Source organism: Rhineura floridana, chromosome 10 (genome assembly GCF_030035675.1).
Source record: "Rhineura floridana isolate rRhiFlo1 chromosome 10, rRhiFlo1.hap2, whole genome shotgun sequence".
Lineage (NCBI taxonomy): Eukaryota > Metazoa > Chordata > Lepidosauria > Squamata > Rhineuridae > Rhineura > Rhineura floridana.
In genome coordinates, this window is record NC_084489.1 from 41,588,484 (window position 1) to 41,607,827 (window position 19,344).

Here is a 19,344-nt window from a genome sequence, read left to right on the forward strand (position 1 = left end):
TTATTTTTTAATTTTATTTATTAAATTTTTATACCGCCCCATAGCCGAAGCTCTCTGGGCGGTTCACAACATCACCAACATGTCACCTCACTGCTGAAAGAATTGCATTGGCTGCCCATTTGCTACCAGGCCAAGTTCAAGGTTCTAATTTTGGTGTACAAAGACCTATACAGCTTGGGACCAGGATACTTGAAAGACCGTCTTATCCCTTATATTCCCAGTTGATCTCTGCGCTCTGCAGGTGAGCGTCTCCTGCAGATACTATCTTATCAGGAGGTCCGTTCTGTACAATATAAGAAACAGACCTTTAGCATGGCACCACCTACCCTGTGGAATTCCCTCCCCTTAGATATTAGGCAGGTGCCATCTCTGTTATCTTTTCGGCGCCTATTGAAGATCTTCTTCTTTCAACGAGCCTTGTAAGTTGAGACCTTATCCTAGTCTGCGTCTGTGTTGAAATTGGTTTTTAATATGTTTTTAAACCTTTTTTTAAAAGATGTCTTGAAAGCTTATTTTTAAAAAGTTTGTAAAGATATTTTGTTTCAATGTATTTTAAAGTCTGTTTTTATGATGTTTTAAACCGTTTTTAGTGCTTTTGTTTGCTGCCCTGGGCTCCTGCTGGAGGAAGGGCGGGATATAAATCAAGTAATAAATAATAAATAAAATATTTTTTTTTGGTATTAGTTTGAAATGTGCACGTAATATTTACTAGCATGGAAGCAGCATTTTCATCATTCTCAGTCATCTGTAAATGTACAATGTCTGTGTTCCTTGTGAAATTCTGTGTAATCTGAATTGAAGAAATCCAGCATGTTTGCTTCCCAAACAACATGTTTGGGAAATGACATTTAAAAAAGTTGTTCTTTGTATAACTCCTCCTTCTTACTCACTGTGCCCATGTTAGGGAAGCACATGCCATCAGTGTCGACAGAAGACAATTGATACTAAGACAGTTTGTCGCAACGAAGGCTGCGGGGGTGTGAGGGGACAGTTCTGTGGACCATGCCTTCGTAATCGCTATGGTGAAGATGTGAAAGCAGCACTTCTAGACCCAGTAGGTATCTAGTTGTTCATGTTGTGGGATATAAACAGATTCTGAAGCTAGTACAGTTATGGAAAGATCTAGTAGATTCATTGCTATCATAAAAGTCTTGAAAAACAAGACGTGCTGTGCTTGTGTATGTAGCTCCCTTCTTGCTTCTGTGTTAAGCAGTAGCAACCATGTTTATCATATGCTCCCTTCCCCATTTTTCTTTTAAGGACTGGTTCTGCCCTCCTTGCCGTGGGATCTGTAATTGCAGCTATTGTCGCAAACGTGACGGTCGTTGTGCCACAGGAATGCTCATTCACTTGGCAAAGTTTTATGGTTATGACAACGTAAAAGAGTATCTTGAAAGGTAAGGAGATATTGGATTTTTTTAATCAATAGTATGCATCCAGGTTTTGTCTGTATCTGCACAGGTGATACAAGCTGCGAGAAAACTAATTAAACACAATTTTGTGTGAGGAATATTACAAGCCTTTTCCAAGAAGAGAGCATTGAACTCTGGAAAGTTCTCTGTAACTGACATCAGTGTTTTGAGAACAAGGTGAAACTCTTATTAGAGACAGATAACTGAAGTATATGTATTTCATCATCCAGTATTACTACAACTATGAGCAATCATAGTTATTACAAAATCTGGAATGAGCAAAAGTGGAGGTGGCTTGCATCTCTTGTTGTTTATTGCATCCAAAATAGAACTCGTCCATCCCACAGGATGAGATGTGAGCATTTAATGTGCAGAGACGATCTCATCTCAAAGTGTAAGTTCTGCTTTGGAAGTATGCATAATTTGAAAATAAGTTGCCCTTCTGAGGGCATGAATCTTGCCATGGCTGCAGTGGTTTTCCTGCAAGGGCAGCCTTAATATTTTTTAACCACCCCAAAATGAAAACCTAACCTCCCCTAGTGTTTTTGCAGGCAATCAACTTTAAAACTGCACATACTAATGAGAACCTGCCAGATTGTAGATGAACAAAGTCAGGGGCTTTTGTGGTAGGAACCTTTTAAAATGGATTTCAGTAGGGTAGAAGAATTAAAAGGGATTTCTGTTCCAGGTAAAATCATCCCCTCTGATTAAGTTTGACCTGACAACGGTCATAATGAAGCTCCCTCTGCCCTCTCACCATTCTGGTATTTGCTCTCATTCCTCCATCACTCCAACCTGGTGTTATTCCTTTTCTGTTATGCTTAGAGACATTACTTTTTATTTTAGAAGTCACAAAAATCCTCCTGGATTGTTGAGGTGCTATGAAGCAGTTTAGGAATTCCCACTTCAACTTGTGCTTGAGAACCCACTTCACATCTGATAAGCTCCAAATCCCTCTGAAACACCTTGCTTCAGCTCAGAATTCAAGATTTGTCCAAAATATACTGCATGCTTCTACCCAATACTTTGTTTTTTTTAGAAGTATGGCAGCCTTGGTTTTGAAAAATAGTCTTGTATGCATTTGAGACTTTTGCCATTTGCCACAAAGGGCAATAATCAGAGCTATGATTTATGCTCTCCCGCATGAATTACACCAACACATGTTATAGGATTATGACCATCTGTAATACAGCTAATAGCCACTTGTACTAAACTCTCAAGTTAAGTCCGGTCTCCTTCTTTTTCAGTTTGCAAAAGCAACTTGCTGAAGATGATTGAAAATACGAGATTACCCACGCATTACCTTGGCAACTTTTAATTCTTGTACTTCAATCAGAGTTGGCGACTTAAAATTTTACTACAATAATGTTTTTAAAAATATAGAAATTTAGGACAGAAATCATTACTTTTTAAAATGGATGTTGTATGTTTTACAAAGATTTCTCAGGAAAACATCTGCTAAAGGAATCATTACGTTATGTATTATTTGGCACGATACACTGGGGAAGCCTTCTGGGAAATCCTTCTTGAAATGAATAGAGATTAGAACAGCTTCCATTCTTTTCAATGGGAATTTTACAGGAGAAATGCTTATAGATTTTGCTGCTTAGGAATAGACTTCAGCTGTCAGTGGTTAATATTCAACAGAACTGCAAAACCCTTGGAATAGCTACACTCCACTGCTTTAAAATAGGGACGGGGAATTTGTGGCTCTTCAGATGTTGGACTCCAATTCCCATCATCTCTGACCATTGGTCATGCTGATGGGCTGATGGAAGTTGGAGTCCAACAACATCAGGAGAGCCACAAGTTTGCATTCCTACTTTGAAACTATTTTAAATTATACTCTTAGATTTTAGAAATGTAATGCTATTGCCAGTGAAAGAATTAATATTCCCAGCATCCTACTGTTTGTATTATTTCAACCACAACAAGTTTCTCTTTGGTATGTTAATTAAAATAAATATCCCAATATATTATACATTAATTTCAATACAAGTGGGTGTTTCTTAACGTTTGTGAACTCCTGGGGGCAGTTCTACCCCTACATACCCCAGACATAAGTTTTACATAAGATAAGCAGCTAATTTGACACAGTCATGTGCATAGAAGCTGTGATAATAAATCTGTGGAATCGGACACTTATACTGGCATTGCAAAAGGAGATTGAATGAGAAAGTTGATCTTCTTTAAAAAAAGCAAGCTCTTTCAAAGTCCATTTGGGATGATGTCAAAAATGAGGAAACAGCCATGAGGATGCTCGTCTGGGAAGTGGGAAGGAATAAGAGTGTGATAAGAAGAGGAAAGTTCTGCCTGCCTCAGGATCCCAGCCCTCCCAGAAACTTTGTGCACTCCTTTCAGATATTCTACATCCCTACCTATCTCATTTAAGTTAAAATTAATTGGAAGGGGCACAATCCAGCCTAAGTTGAGCACTTCATTTTATTTTGATTTCAGCTGTGAAATTATTGTATTTTGAAAGTGCTCATGGCCAGGGTCTTCACAGTGAAGGGAAGGAATACCTAGGATTTTGTTTTATGTTGTAGCATTCATGTTCCTGCTACTCTGTAGTAGGAGGTAAGCTTTGTACTTTGCATCTGCAGAACCTGAAGGAGAAAATTTTTGGCAGTGCCTACCTTCAGCAGTTCTTGACAAAGAATGAAGCAAAATCTCTTTCAAAAGCTCCTTCCATCTGATGTAGGATGTGTTATGTAAGCTGACTGAGGATTTTGTACTCATAGTATAGTTATCCAATGGAAAGTGTGTATTGCTGAAATCTATAGCAGTGGTTTCTTCTACTTGGTTTTTTGACACCATCTTTAGACCCCTCTCAAAGTAGTTTTTAAAAGGTTTGTTGATTACCAATTGCATGTGCCTCAGAAGTGAAATCGGCATGACACTGGCATCCATCTAAATATTTAAGCTGCAAGAATGCTTAAGATGTATGTTAAGTTTGAAGCAGCCCAAAATCTACATAAAAGTAAAAAATGACCATTGCGGGCGGTCTTGGCACATCAATCACGCTGGTGTCCATTTGTAGTACATTGGCTGTCACAGCGAGTTGATTAGTACAATCAGATGACTATACACTGGAGTATTTAACTTAAGATTTATTTTGATATTTTATACTGATATTAAAATGAGCATGACAACACATTTCTTGAGATATGCATTTTTAAAAGAAGGCCATATCATAGCCCCTGACTACAAAGAACATTTCAGATACAAGTTACACACAGAATTACTCATTTGCTTTGATATTTGATAGTAGGTGCATATGCACTGTTATATTTCTATGTTCTGTGTATTAGAGACACAGTTTTGATATTAAACAACGTGGCACTATCCTGAGCGGTTGGAGTGAAGCAGTGACATTTTGGCAAAGCAATATACATAACGATACAGTGTGAAGAAAGCTCTTCTGCTGTGGCTTGTACTGTACCAAAGCCTGGGCTAGAATATTGTGTCTGCAGATGTACTGCTAAACTGCCAGGAGCAAGGCTACTCCTGCAAGCACCCACTTGGCTGGTTTTTCTTTGCTTTTTAGGTTAAAAGTCCAGACATATGTAGGCCCTCTAATTTTGGTTTTATAAACTGGGCATTTATAAATGTTCTTAATTTCTTGCCTGTCCACTGGAATAGCTCTGACAAAGATGACTGGCATCACTGGAGACAAGTCATTTAATCGGGCTTCAGTTATGACTCCCGCTTGAATGTCCCATCTAGCTCCTGTAACCAGAGAAATACAACAGGTTTTACTTGCATAAAAATAAATGTGTGGCCAGCTTAAGAGAATAGTGTTGGTTAGGTTGTTTGTGGGGTTATTTCAAGAGTATAGTAGATACAGCCATAGTATAAGGCTAGGTAGGCTTTGGCTCACAGTGTTTGTATTTTAGGGCATTTTGAGTATGAATCTATATAATTGTATGGCAGGTTTAGCTAATACAAAATACTGCATAACAGTAGTTAGCGTAACAATAAAGCAGTAGTATAAATAAAACAATTTTGTTAATCATAATCAATAGCCTCTAGATGTTGCTGGACTACAGTTCCCATCATCCCTAATCGCTGACCATGCTGGCTAGGGCACATGAGAATTGAAATTCAGCAATCTATGGAGAGCACCACAGTGGTAAGACCATTTGGTATTCTGTTGAGATAGACAGCCAAGCTATTGATTGGAGTTCTGTCCTGTGGCCTTTTGGAACAGGAGAAAAAACAAACTTGACTCCCTCACTCTTTCGTTCCATTTGGGTTGCACAGTACTCTTGAACAGAAAAGGCAAGTTTTCCAACTGCTTCTCAATTGCAACATTTGCAGTTGGGCCCAGTGAAAACTATACTTTTGTTTTCTGTGTCTCCGACACTGTTTCCATGAGTGTATGTCTAAATTAGCATTTCATTTTTGGGTCAATGCTACAGAACTCCAATAAACGTACCTTCCATAAAAAGGCCAAAGATATATGCTCCTTCCCTTGGTGGATGACCATAATCCTCTCTACTTTTTTTGGTAACATCTGTAGTCAGACACATCTTATCCAGAGACCAGTTATTCTTCCGTGCCATGCTTTGCATAATGGCTTTCAAGAAAAAAGTGTTAGTATGTGGATGAATGATCTTATGTTATGCCAAAAACTATTACTGTGAGTGGAGTGGGGTAATCTTCGATATAGCAAAGAACACGTAATTAATCTAAATTTCTACTACCAGAAGAAATCCACATCTTAAAAATGTAGGCCTCTTGTTTCTTGTCACAAATTCTACAAAAACAAAATTGCAGAAGCAATGTATTCCCATTGAAATAATAAAATGATCCTAGACACACTGTTGTTTCACCATCCAGATAGGTGTTTTCTGCTGCAGTCAACTGCTAACTCTGTTCTGGATTGTAGAAATAAACTTCATAGCAATTAATCGAATCTAATTTAATGTAATTTTAGGGTATTTTTATTTTAAATTATGCTTCCATCCTGGCTCTCATCCAAGTACTGATAAGGCCCCACACCTGCTTATTATCTTCAGCAGTGTTATAGCATCTCATACTTCTAGATCATTCTGCTATCTCAGGTATTAATTACGTAAAGCACTGGTGATTCAGTACAGCACACAATTGTCAGTACCCTGACTTCCTGCATTTTAGCCCTGATGAAGAGCTCTCCTTTGCTCCTTCTGTAATATACTGGCACTTTGTGGCATTTCTAATGTAACTAGCTCTTAAGAAATGTGAATACAAAGGGAACCCTCAGCAAGGCATTATGCAAAAATTGTAGCCCTACTGTGGGGTCTAATTTACTTGACCTCTACATATTATAAGCCAATACTACATACCAGTCAGAAAAGACTGAGGGTTAAAGAAGCCAGAGAGCCACACCACTGCAGGAAGTACAAGATCTTGTGTCCAGATATCAAGTTCTCGGCATCGTATGAGGAGGTCATTAAACCTGAAGAAAAAGCAGCAGAGGAATCAGCACTTGTCATGAGAAATAATTTTTAAAATAAAGTATTATTGTGATCTGATATCCTCTAACATCTTTACCCTTTTTTTTTTTATAGATTTCATTCAATCATTCATTGGCGATCTCTCATGGCCGAGTAAGATTGTCTTCCAGGATAAGGTCATGGATCCATGTCAATCGGGCTTTCGGCCGGGGTTTGGTACAGAAACAGCCTTGGTCGCCCTGTATGATGACCTCTGTCGGGAGAAAGACAGAGGGAGTGTATCTCTGTTGGTTCTCCTTGATCTCTCAGCGGCTTTTGATACCATCGACCATGGTATCCTTCTGGGACGTCTTGCGGACTTAGGAGTTGGAGGCACTGCTTGGCGGTGGCTGTGCTCCTACCTCAAGAATCGTCTCCAGAAGTTGGTGCTTGGGGAGCATTACTCGAGTCCCTGGATACTCCAATATGGGGTCCCACAGGGTTCAGTTCTGTCCCCCATGCTCTTTAATATCTATATGAAGCCGCTGGGCGAGGTCATTAGGAGATTTGGAGTGCGTTTCCAGCAATATGCTGATGATACGCAGCTCTACTTCTTTTCATCTTCTTCAGGTGAGGCTGTTAATGTACTAAACCACTGCCTGGCCGCGATAATGGACTGGATGAGAGCTAATAAACTGAGACTCAATCCTGACAAGACTGAGATGCTGTTGGTGGGGGGGTTCTCTGCCCAGATGGCTGATGTCTGACCTGCCCTAGATGGGGTTACACTCCCCCTAAAGGAGCAGGTCCATAGTTTGGGGGTCTTATTAGATCCGCTCCTGTCACTGGAGGCTCAAGTAGCCTCGGTGGCACGGAATGCGTTCTACCAGCTTCGGCTGGTAGCCCAACTACGACCCTATCTGGATAGGGAGAACCTTGCCACAGTTATCCATGCTCTGGTAACCTCTAGATTGGACTACTGTAATGCACTCTACGTAGGGTTACCTCTGAAGACGGTTCGGAAACTTCAGCTGGTGCAGAATGCTGCGGCCAGAGTTCTTACTGGGACAAAAAAATTTGATCATATAACACCTGTCCTGGCCCAGCTGCACTGGCTACCAATATGTTTCCGGGCCAGATTCAAAGTGTTGGTTCTTACCTATAAAGCCCTTAACGGCATCGGACCGCAATACCTGGCGGAACGCCTCTCCTGCTATGTACCTACCCGGTTGCTGCGCTCGACGTCGAAGGCCCTTCTCCGTGTCCCAACGCATAGGGAGGCACGGAGAACGATAACTAGAGCTAGGGCCTTCTCAGTGGTGGCCCCCGAACTATGGAACGCCCTCCCTGATGAGATACGCCTGGCGCCTTCTTTGTTATCTTTTCGGCGCCAGGTAAAGACCTACCTCTTCGCCCAGGCATTTTAAAAATTTAAAAATTTGAATTTAAAATTGAAAAATTTTAATTATGTTTTATTGTGTATTGTATTTACATTGTATTTAATATATTTACTTGTATTTTAACCTGTTTTATTATGCTGTACACCGCCCTGGGAGCTTATTGCTATAGGGCGGTCTAAAAATGTAATAAAATAAATAAATAAATAATGAGGTCTTTAACAGTGGGTCCATAAGTGACTGTTGAGGCCTATTCTGGATCCACACAGCCTCCCACAGTGAGGACATAGGTTTCCAGATGGAAGATGGTCACAATGAGGATTTGCTTGACGTGTCTCCTGCTTAGCTCGTTTGTCCCTTTCGCCCTGTACTCGTGCTTCTTCAAAGTCCATAGCACCTTTGATAATGGCCGACCTCCAATTGGAACGCTCATGGACCAAGGCTTCCCAGTTCTCAATACTCATGTTACATTTTTTAGATTAGCTTTGAGAACATCTTTAAACCTCTTTTGCTGTCCACCGATATTCCGTTTTCCATCATTAAGTTGGGAGTAAAGGAGCTGCTTTGGAAGATGGTGATCAGGCATTTGAACAACATGGCCGGTCCAGTGAAGTTGATGTTGGAGGATCATTGTTTCAACACTGGTGGTCTTTGCTTCTTCCAATATGCTAACATTACGCCGCCTATCCTCCCAAGTAATTTGCAGAATTTTCTGGAGGCAGCGTTGGTGGAATCTTTCAAGAAGTTGGGAGTAGCATTTATAGATGGTCCATGTTTCACAGGCGTACAGTAAGGTTGGTAGTACAATGGCTTTGTAAATAAGTATTTTGGTCTCCCTGCGAATATCCCGATCCTTGAATACTCTACGCTTCATTTGGGAGAATGCGGCATTCGCAGAGCTCAGAGAATGCTGAATTTCAGCGTCAATGTCAACTTTTACAGAGAGATGGATGCCAAGATAAGAAAAGTGATCGACACTCTCCAGCGTTGCACCTTTAAGCTGGATTGATGGTGCTACAGAGGGATTGGTTCGCACTTGCTGTTGAAGTACTTTGGTTTTTTTGAAGTTAAGCGAGAGGCCAAGCTTTTCATATGCTTCTGCAAAGACATTTAGGATAGTTTGAAGATCTTCCTCTGAATGTGCAGAGACTACATTATCATCAGCATATTGAAGTTCCACGACACAGGTTGTAATTACCTTACTTTTTGCTTTCAGCCTACTGAGATTAAAAAGCTTTCCATCTGTTCGATATGTGATTTCCATGCCAGTGGGAAGTTTCCCCTCAAGAAGGTGTAGAATCACGGCGATGAAAATAGCAAATAAGGTCGGAGCAATGACACATCCCTGTTTGACGCCTGATCCCACTTTGAATGGATCACTTTGAGAGTCATTGTTATCCAAAATTGTCGTCATGGAGGAGTCGCAAAATATTCACAAATTTATCAGGGCATCCAATTTTCAGAAGGATGGTCCAGAGAGTGGTTCAATTTACAGTATCAAAGGCCTTAGTCAGATCAATAAATGCCATACACAGAGGTTGGTTTTGCTCCCTACATTTTTCTTGAAGCTGTTGTGCAGTGAAGATCATGTCCACTGTCCCCCTGGAAGGGCAGAAACCATTTTGGGATTCAGGGAGGATGTCTTCTGAGATAGGTAGGAGACAATTTGCGAGGATCCTTGCAAGGATTTTACCTGCGGTAGCTGAAAGAGAGATGCCTCGGTAGTTCCCACAATCTGTTCTATCACCCTTCTTGAAAAGAGTGATAATTATGGGATCTCCCTCATCCAGCTTTTTTCCATGAGCTTATGAGGTTGTGTAAGTTCAGGCCCACCTTTAAAGACTTCAGCAGGAATCCCATCAGATCCACTAGCTTTGTTATTCTTCATTTGATTAATGGCTTTACTGACTTCATGCAAATTAGGGGATACTGCAAGATCATCTCTAATTTGTTGTGGGATTTGTGAGATGACCTCATCAGCCGCAATAGAGTTACGATTAAGGAGGTCATGGTAATGCTCTTTCCAATGCAGTGCTTTCCAATGCAGACTCTGTCCTTTATTTAGAAGTTTAGTACCATCTATTGAACGTAAGGGATTTGTACCATAATTAGTTGGTCCGTAGATGGCCTTTGTGGCATTAAAAAGCCCAGTGCATCATGAGCATCTGCAAAATGCTGGATTTCTTGAGCTTTCTTCATCCACCAGGCGTTCTTAAGTTCTCTAGTTCTCCTTTGCACTGGCATAGATTTTTTTTCTTAGAAGCACAGTTAATGTCGTTTTGCCATATCTGGAAGGCTTTCCTTTTCTTGTCCATGATATGTTCAATCTCACTATCCTCATCAAACCAGTCCTGATGTTTCTTAGTTTGGTATCCAATAGTTTGTTCACATGCTGCAGTAATGGAAGTCTTCAGTTTAATCCAGTGTTCCTCAACGTTTTCAGGGAGTTTCATAGGTAGATGTTTCTTGAGAGTTGTTTGAAAGCAAGCTCGCTTAATAAGATCTTGAAGGGCGTGGATGTTCATTTTACTCCTTGGTTTTCTTCTTTGGAGCCTACATTGAGGAACAATATTAATGGCCATAGCGGATCAAATTAATCTGTGTCTGTCCAGCAGTCATTGGCGCTCATCATAGCCCTGGTGAGGAGTAGATCATGACAATCTCTGGTATGGACAATTACATAATCCAGGAGATGCCAGTGCTTCGACCGAGGGTGCTTCCATGATGTTTTAAATTTATCTTTCTGGTGAAAGAGTGTGTTTGTAATAACAAGATTATGCTCTGCACATTTAGTCAGAAGCAGAATTCCATTGAGGTTGCTATTGCCAACTCCTTCTTTCCCAATGGTTTCTGGCCATAAATCAAAATCACGCCCAACTGTTGCACTGAAATCGCCCAGGAGGATAATTTTATCCTCCTTAGGTATCTCTGAAGCAAGTATGTATAGTTTCTCCGTCAGCTGGATTGCTGAATGAAGAATAGTGACATTTGGTTATAATGTCATAGGGCAATGGCTTTATATTTGGGTAGGGAACCTGTGCCCTTCCAGGAATTGCTGACTACAATTTTTATTGTCCCTGACAATTGGCTATGCTGGCTGGAATTGATGGAGGCATTGGAGTCCAACAATAACTATTTCTAGATGTTTCCAGGGTCATAATAAGTTTTATTCAAAAGTTGTTGTTTTTGCTCTGTTAAAATTAGGTTTTCATTTTGTTACTTCTCGTAAGGGACCACTCTTTCTCATAAGAACATAAGAAGAGCCTGCTGGATCAGGCCAGTGGCCCATCTAGTCCAGCATCCTGTTCTCACAGTGGCCAACCAGGTGCCTGGGGGAAGCCCGCAAGCAGGACCCGAGTGCAAGAACACTCTCCCCTCCTGAGGCTTCCGGCAACTGGTTTTCAGAAGCATGCTGCCTCTGACTAGGGTGGCAGAGCACAGCCATCATGGCTAGTAGCCATTGATAGCCCTGTCCTCCATGAATTTGTCTAATCTTCTTTTAAAGCCATCCAAGCTGGTGGCCATTACTGCATCTTGTGGGAGCAAATTCCATAGTTTAACTATGCGCTGAGTAAAGAAGTACTTCCTTTTGTCTGTCCTGAATCTTCCAACATTCAGCTTCTTTGAATGTCCACGAGTTCTAGTATTATGAGAGAGGGAGAAGAACTTTTCTCTATCCACTTTCTCAATGCCATGCATAATTTTATACACTTCTATCATGTCTCCTCTGACCCGCCTTTTCTCTAAACTAAAAAGCCCCAAATGCTGCAACCTTTCCTCGTAAGGGAGTCGCTGCATCCCCTTGATCATTCTGGTTGCCCTCTTCTGAACCTTTTCCAACTCTATAATATCCTTTCTGAGATGAGGCGACCAGAACTGTACACAGCATTCCAAATGCGGCCGCACCATAGATTTATACAACGGCATTATGATATCAGCTGTTTTATTTTCAATACCTTTCCTAATTATTGCTAGCATGGAATTTGCCTTTTTCACAGCTGCCGCACACTGGGTCGACATTTTCATCGTGCTGTCCACCACAACCCCGAGGTCTCTCTCCTGGTCGGTCACCGCCAGTTCAGACCCCATGAGCGTATATGTGAAATTAAGATTTTTTGCTCCAATATGCATAATTTTACACTTGTTTATATTGAATTGCATTTGCCATTTTTCCGCCCATTCACTCAGTTTGGAGAGATCTTTTTGGAGCTCTTCGCAATCCCTTTTTGTTTTAACAACCCTGAACAATTTAGTGTCGTCAGCAAACTTGGCCACTTCACTGCTCACTCCTAATTCTAGGTCATTAATGAACAAGTTGAAAAGTACAGGTCCCAATACCGATCCTTGAGGGACTCCACTTTCTACAGCCCTCCATTGGGAGAACTGTCCGTTTATTCCTACTCTCTGCTTTCTGCTTCTTAACCAATTCCTTATCCACAAGAGGACCTCTCCTCTTATTCCATGACTGCTAAGCTTCCTCAGAAGCCTTTGGTGAGGTACCTTATCAAATGCTTTTTGAAAGTCTAAGTACACTATGTCCACTGGATCACCTCTATATGCTTGTTGACACTCTCAAAGAATTCTAATAGGTTACTGAGACAGGACTTTCCCTTGCAGAAGCCATGCTGGCTCTGCTTCAGCAAGGCTTGTTCTTCTATGTGCTTAGTTAATCTAATTCTAATTCTAATCTAATTGTTAATTCTCAACAATTGGTGGTGTGTCTAATTGAAAATACTGAAACAAATGATACATTGTTGCCCCATTTAGGCTGCAGTCCAATACACACTTATCTGGGAGTAGGTTCCATTGAACCCAATTGAGCTTACTTCTGAGTAGACATTATTGGATTGCAGCCTTAATTACTTATCTACCTAGTATGCCATCTTTGAATAGTTGGAGGGACATGGGTTCCCTGTCTCTGCTTTAGATGCATTTTCAGAAAAGCTTGGAGGCTCGCCCTCTTCTTCCTCTCTTAAATCCTGGGACATAAGTGATTGACATAAAAAACCCTATTATTATTGCTACTGCTATATTTATATCTCACTTTACTTCAAGGAGCACATGTTGGTGATACAAGCATGGTTCTTCCCTTCCAATTTTATCCTCACAACAACCCTGTGAGGTAGGTTAGGCTAAGAGATAGCAACTGGCCCAAGGTCTCCCAGTGAGCTTCATAGAAGATTGGGGATTTGAACACTGGCCTCTCAGGTCATAGTCTGACACTCTAACCACTACACGACTCTGGCTATGACACTGTGCTATGCAAAATCAATACTAATATATAATATAATATATGATATAATATATAATAAAATCATACTACTATAGTTGTGTGTTAAGCATTTTGTAATTCTTGTTGTGATTCCTATTATGTATAAGATAGCTAAAAGTGACTGGTTGAGCATACCATTGTGCAAGGCTGTAAGTGGATGGATAAGCCAATTTGGTCCATGCATCTGGCACCAGGTCATAAAACAGTGATGACTGCAAAGCTTCCATGGTAAGAGAAAATGTGAGCTCGCCCTAGGTATTTGGAGAAAAGATATATTCAAATATTCAAAATACAAGACATTTTTAATACTCTTTTGTAATAAATATATTTCTCTTACTTTGAGACCAAGGTCCAGTTGTTTAAGTGAGTTCTGTATCTCTCGAATGAGAATGTTCATCCTCTCACATTCTTGAAAACAAACAAGTATATAAGGATTCCGTAAAGCAGACTTTTGCATTATTTCAGCCATGTTAAACTCTTCTGGCAGCTTCTCCAAAATTTCATCCAGGATGTTCTTCACCTTAACACATGAATACAAAATAAAATCAGGAGTTGCACAGCCATGTACACATTCTCTTGAGAGTCCCTCTAGCATGTGCCCTACAAGCCACTTTTTTTGTTGGAACACATGCTTGTTTAACATTCTGCTGGTAGTGTGAATTAATGCCCTAACCCCCAGATCCTTATCCACATCAACTGACTCCATCTATGATGCTGGACAGAAGTAGTTTTATATGCCTTTCTGTAGAACAGGCAGTTGATGCTGCCTGATGGGAGGCAGCAGATTATTTTATTTTATTTTATTGCAAGATTTATATACTGCTTAATTAACAAAAACCTCTAAGTAGTTTACATAAAATGATAAAATATTAAAAATACAAAAAAAATCAAATAGTAAAAACAAATTCACATAAAATTCATAGAAATATAAATAAACCTCATCAGAGTTACAATAATAAACATGCTAAAATTACATGTGGGTAGTCTTGCCAAAACAAAGTTTTAGCAGGTACCAAAACAATACAGGGAAGGCACCCAGTATTAATAGACAGAGAGTTTTGGTAGATGCTGTGACACTGAAACATTGATTCCTTGCAAGTGCAGAACAAACATGTGACACTTGTAAAAGTGGCAGTTCTGCACTTAGAAGGGAGAGAACAAGCTAAAAAATAGAAACAGGATTAAATCATCCAGTTTCAATGCTGCAAGGCTCGTTTGTCTTCAGTTTAATTTATAATTCACATATTGCTCATGCCCTCTTAATTACTCTGCAATGTGGTATTGATGTCAAACCAAAGAAGCTGATGGACCTCCCTACTAGCCAAAACGGGGTTTGCAAAAGGACAAGCTCCTTCTCCAGTTACGTTAAATAGGAGTGTTTCCTTGCTTTGTGAAAAGGTGATTTTTTTGTTGATGTGAACATATATCAGGCTTCAAGTGTGCATTATTCTGCACTTCTGTAGAAGCATAGCCAAGGCATCACAAAGTATGCATATTTTCCCCCTACTACACACGTTCATGTTCTTGGGGAGCATCTAATTCACATAAATGATTAAGTGCTAATGTCAGAGTGGAAAGATTGCTTTACTGTACAAGGAAGGTGCGAATCCTGGGGAATGTGCGAAACAGGGATAAAATCTTGTCTTTCTCACCTTGAAAATTGTCATGCTGGTCCTCTGAAGAGGACAAGGCCACACCACCACCAACAAAGTACCAACCCTTCTGGTAAGACAGGCATTCCAACTAAAAATGAGCTATATAAACACTAATGGCCAATGTACTGTCAGTGTTGAATTTTCTCTTTTTGGCTTTTTAAATCCTTAAGAATCCATTGGGGGTGGGGTGGGATCACAGAGTGCCATATGTTCTTTATGACCATAAAGGTTTTGCCCAATGATTCATTCAAGCTTCCTATTATAGCAAACTATGTATTAATGTGGAAATAAACTTATGGAGCAAAGTTTCTGCCGAACACCATCATCTCACCTTTTCTTCTACTGACTGTCCTGTTACCTCTCCAGCAAGGAGATTTCTTGGTTGCATTTCCAAGAGAGTTTTGAAAAGATTATCTGACAGAACAGTCAAGAAATCTATCTCGGCATTAGGGTGAAGACCATACAGTACTGGGCTTTCCAGTGGTAGCATTTCATCTATATACTTGTGGTATCCTGTGTAATCCAAATTGGGAGGAGCAAGGAACCCTGGAGCCAATGCAAAGTCACCTTCAAGCTGTAGTTAGGGGAAAAAATATTTTCATTATTTTATTTTGCAGCTTTCAGGCAATCGTCCCTAAAAGCTCAAGATATGTTTAACTGTTATTCATTCAAGGGACATACCACTTATTACAGCTGTAGATGAAGAAATAAATGACACGTTTGAGCCCTATTTGCAAAATAATGTATCGTAACTCTTCCCCCACCCCTTTCTCCATGCCACATTCATTGTAACTTGCCTTCAAGTTTCTAATTCAAGTTCTTCTGTGTTTGTGCAAAACTGTACCACCTACACACAAGAGGGAGCAATCAGCATACTTGGCATAATTCAGAAGTTTGCATGGGTAAAAATAACCTTTAGGGGGAAATACGTAATGGAGAGAGACCCTCCCGAACAGCCCAGTGAGGACTTAATGGCCATGGAATACTGATTGGAGAGGGGGCAGGGAATGACAACTGGGAGGGAGAATGGAACAGAGTGGCTTGAAAGGGGGTGAAGGAAAAGATACAGACATAAGATAATTTGCTAGTTCACACTGGGAATTTGATAATATCCCCAGGGATGAAATGGGAACTGTCCATAGAAATCAATGGAGAAAGAAAGAAAAGATTTTAAAGTAGCTGGGACTGGGCACAAATGTATCCACCTCACCCCCACCCCAAAATGGAGGGGAAAATCTAAAACAGCCCAATAAGGACTAAGCATATTCAGTGGGCACAGAATGATGGCTAACAGATGGAAGTAGGGGGTAGAGAAATGGAATGGAGTAGCTGGAACCCTGAACAGAAGCATTCTACTCTTCCCCCCCCCCATTTTAAGAAGGGGTTGCCTTTAGTACTTCTGCATCCTTTGGAACCCCAGAGCATGCCAATACCTCTCTTGTTTGTCAGGCTCCAATCCTGTTGGCACACAACCACCCAAGTTTGCTTATGGAAGGAGTGAACTCAAACCGCTGAAAATAAACACCTTTGTTAAGCAGGCACTTGTAGACACTTCCAAACCCTACTCTGCCATATAAATAGGGAAATTATTTTTTTCATGGCTATAAAAAGACCCTGGCCCAATCAGGTTTCATAAAGACATGCTCATGTTATGTGTTTGCTGTGCAGAAACTGTTGGTCAGTGACGCAGGTTGTGAGACTCACAGACAAGGTTTTTAGCAGAGAGAGAGAAACCTGAAGCAGAAGGGTTAAACTGTGAGAACAGAGTTCCAGACAATCAAGGTCAGTGTGGCTAGCTGAGTGTGTGATAAGCTGGGAACTGGCAGGATCTCGGGTGTGGGGGAAGAATTGTCAATGGAGGAAGATGTCTCTAATGTCTTTGCCTAGTAAAGACTCTTACATGAAACTTGCCTGGCCTGTCTTATTCCTATTCTAAACGGCTCTTGGATTCATACCACGTCTCACCTACACACGCAGAGCGCTACAGAAACACCAATGTTTTCTGCAGTAATAAAAAAAAATCTGTCTGCCTTTACTGAATGGCCTTGCACAAGTAACACTTCCTCAATCTTACTTTCATATCCCTAACAAGAGTGCATGGGGGGGGAGACTTATAAAAGGGAAAACATTCAATCCTACATTTCTGGGTCTGGGGTTTGCTTGTTTTTTTTTAAAAAAAAAACTAGTAGAAATTCCTTCAGTTTTGAATCTGTATATTCTAATATTTTGAAAAGAAGGTATTTTCCTCATGGTCAATTCACAGCTTGTGTAAGTATTCAATATTTACCGTGATTAGGATCCTAGAGTGGCTTATATTTTATTTATTTAGGGTTCAATCCTACAGTTCTGAGTAAGGCATTCACCCTCACTTCTGCCTGGTCCACTTGAGCCCAGCAGGGCTTAAGATAAGGCAGTTCTACCACCTTTGCAACTTCCCCTTAGAATTTCAGGGTTAAATATTTTGCCTTTCCATCTAGCCATCAATCATTTAAAAAGTAGGTTGTTCTTTAGCCAAAGACATGTTTCATCCCATATATATTGAACATTTCAGTGCTACATTCAGTGCACGCTGTATTGATTACCTTAATACCTAAATGCAACTTTAACCTGATAACCAATGCAAATAAAGACAACACATGCCAAATCCCAGTGAAGCAACTGAGACAAACATGGTATATCTGTTGAGCATTCTTTACTTGTCTGTCACTGAAGGAATTTTTGTTTCTTTTGGTTTACTTTTTGGGGGGCGGGTCGGTGAGAGAGACCATTGTCCAATTGAAGGGAAATACATTATTTTATTTCTGATTATTGAAGTAGACTTGCACCCAGGGTTGGTTAACTAAGAGTATGTAATTCCAGCCATTTCTTTCAGGGTTTGTACCTATATCTGACACATATTTGAATGAAAGTTCAGGCTTCTGAAGGTTAATGGACTGCCTGGTCTAGAAATAGTGATTCTTATCCAGGGGCTTGATGTTGAGGTACCAATGGAATAAGCTTCCCAAATGCCCCCTTGACCTTAGCTGTCATTTAGAGAAATCAGCTTCCATGGAGGTCAGAAGTACAGTAGTGTTTATCCTTCCCATCTCCATGGTAACTCACTCCTGGGCCTTCCAATTGACTTCCAATTGTGTTAAACTGAATGCGGCTTTGTGACATATGAAAACCTACTCATTAGAGAGTGAATAGATGCAAGCAAACTCGCTTCACTTCAAACCACTGCACTTCCAACTATGGCATCAATGGGTGAAAATGGAATGTCCTCAAGGGCTATCTATATTCCATACCAGAAATGATGTTTTGATGCTTCCCTTACTATCCCCAACTTCCTCTAGATAAATTGCTAACTTTTGCAAAATATAGAATGGGTGGGTTGCATTCTATTCCATTTTGGCATTCTCAAACCCCAGTGAAACGGAAGACATTGTGTAGACATGATTCTGGCTTAGATTACACCTTTGTGCTGCAACCCCAAGTACATTTACCTAGAAATAAATTCCACTGAAACCAACAGTGTTTACTTGTAAATGCACTTAAGACTGTGGTGTGGCTTTTAGACCAGGATGTATCACTTGCCAATGTTGTTAATTCACTAATAGGCAAAAAACCCTTGCGATTTAAGAATGTGCCTATAGGCCAACAAATATTTCTATCCAATCTTAAAAAACAGGGAAATTGGGCAGCTAATGAATGCACCAGGGTAGCAGGAGACCTGACCTCTCTAAGATTTTGTACTGCCCTACACATTTGTAAAAATGCAAACACAATTTGGCTTGGTCTTTCAGAGTCCAATCCACTTCCTGTGTAGCTTGGAAGAATTTGCGCAATCATAGACTCCAATGTTAAATTTCTTAAATTAATTAAAAATCAGCCATGCATTTTTAAAACTTTTAAACTGCAGAAGATGAAGGTCAGAGTATGGGACAAGGTCAGTAACAGTATTATTTGAACATGGCTGATTTTTAATTAACTTAACAAATTATGAGACCACTGACAGAAAAAAGTCCAACAGGGCTCTGGATTTCCCCCCTCTTATTTTACACTTTGAACTTTAGATTCTTTCTGAATGCTTTGTGTATCTCCATGAAAGCGTAGATGGTTGTTAAGCAAGCGTTTCTGAGTTCAGGACAATAAGTTTTGTAAGATTTTGTTTTGAAAGAAGCTTATGGGAAGCAGCAGAGGGGTATGGGG

At 40.3% G+C, this 19,344-nt stretch overlaps 2 protein-coding genes across 6 annotated transcripts in view; one reads left to right on the top strand and one right to left on the bottom strand.

Annotated features, from left to right (window-relative positions):
* CDCA7L (cell division cycle associated 7 like) overlaps positions 1-4,581 on the top strand; it is a 40,309-nt gene extending 35,728 nt beyond the window's left edge. For all 3 annotated transcript variants that reach the window (XM_061586943.1, XM_061586944.1, XM_061586945.1), the window contains exons 8-10: positions 905-1,054; positions 1,261-1,397; positions 2,660-4,581. In XM_061586943.1, coding sequence (XP_061442927.1) covers positions 905-1,054; positions 1,261-1,397; positions 2,660-2,690 — 318 coding nt within the window. In that variant the 3' untranslated portion in view covers positions 2,691-4,581. The remainder of the gene's footprint in view (positions 1-904; positions 1,055-1,260; positions 1,398-2,659) is intronic.
* The window catches only part of DNAH11 (dynein axonemal heavy chain 11), a 321,971-nt gene continuing 307,148 nt past the window's right edge, over positions 4,522-19,344 (bottom strand). For 2 of the 3 annotated variants that reach the window (XM_061586939.1, XM_061586940.1), the window contains 6 exons: positions 15,485-15,727; positions 13,836-14,018; positions 13,634-13,749; positions 6,740-6,852; positions 5,851-5,991; positions 4,522-5,141 (listed from right to left, as the gene is read on the bottom strand). In XM_061586939.1, the coding sequence (XP_061442923.1) occupies positions 4,894-5,141; positions 5,851-5,991; positions 6,740-6,852; positions 13,634-13,749; positions 13,836-14,018; positions 15,485-15,727 (1,044 nt within the window). In that variant the 3' untranslated portion in view covers positions 4,522-4,893. The remainder of the gene's footprint in view (positions 5,142-5,850; positions 5,992-6,739; positions 6,853-13,633; positions 13,750-13,835; positions 14,019-15,484; positions 15,728-19,344) is intronic. The other variant, XM_061586942.1, reaches the window with a different exon arrangement.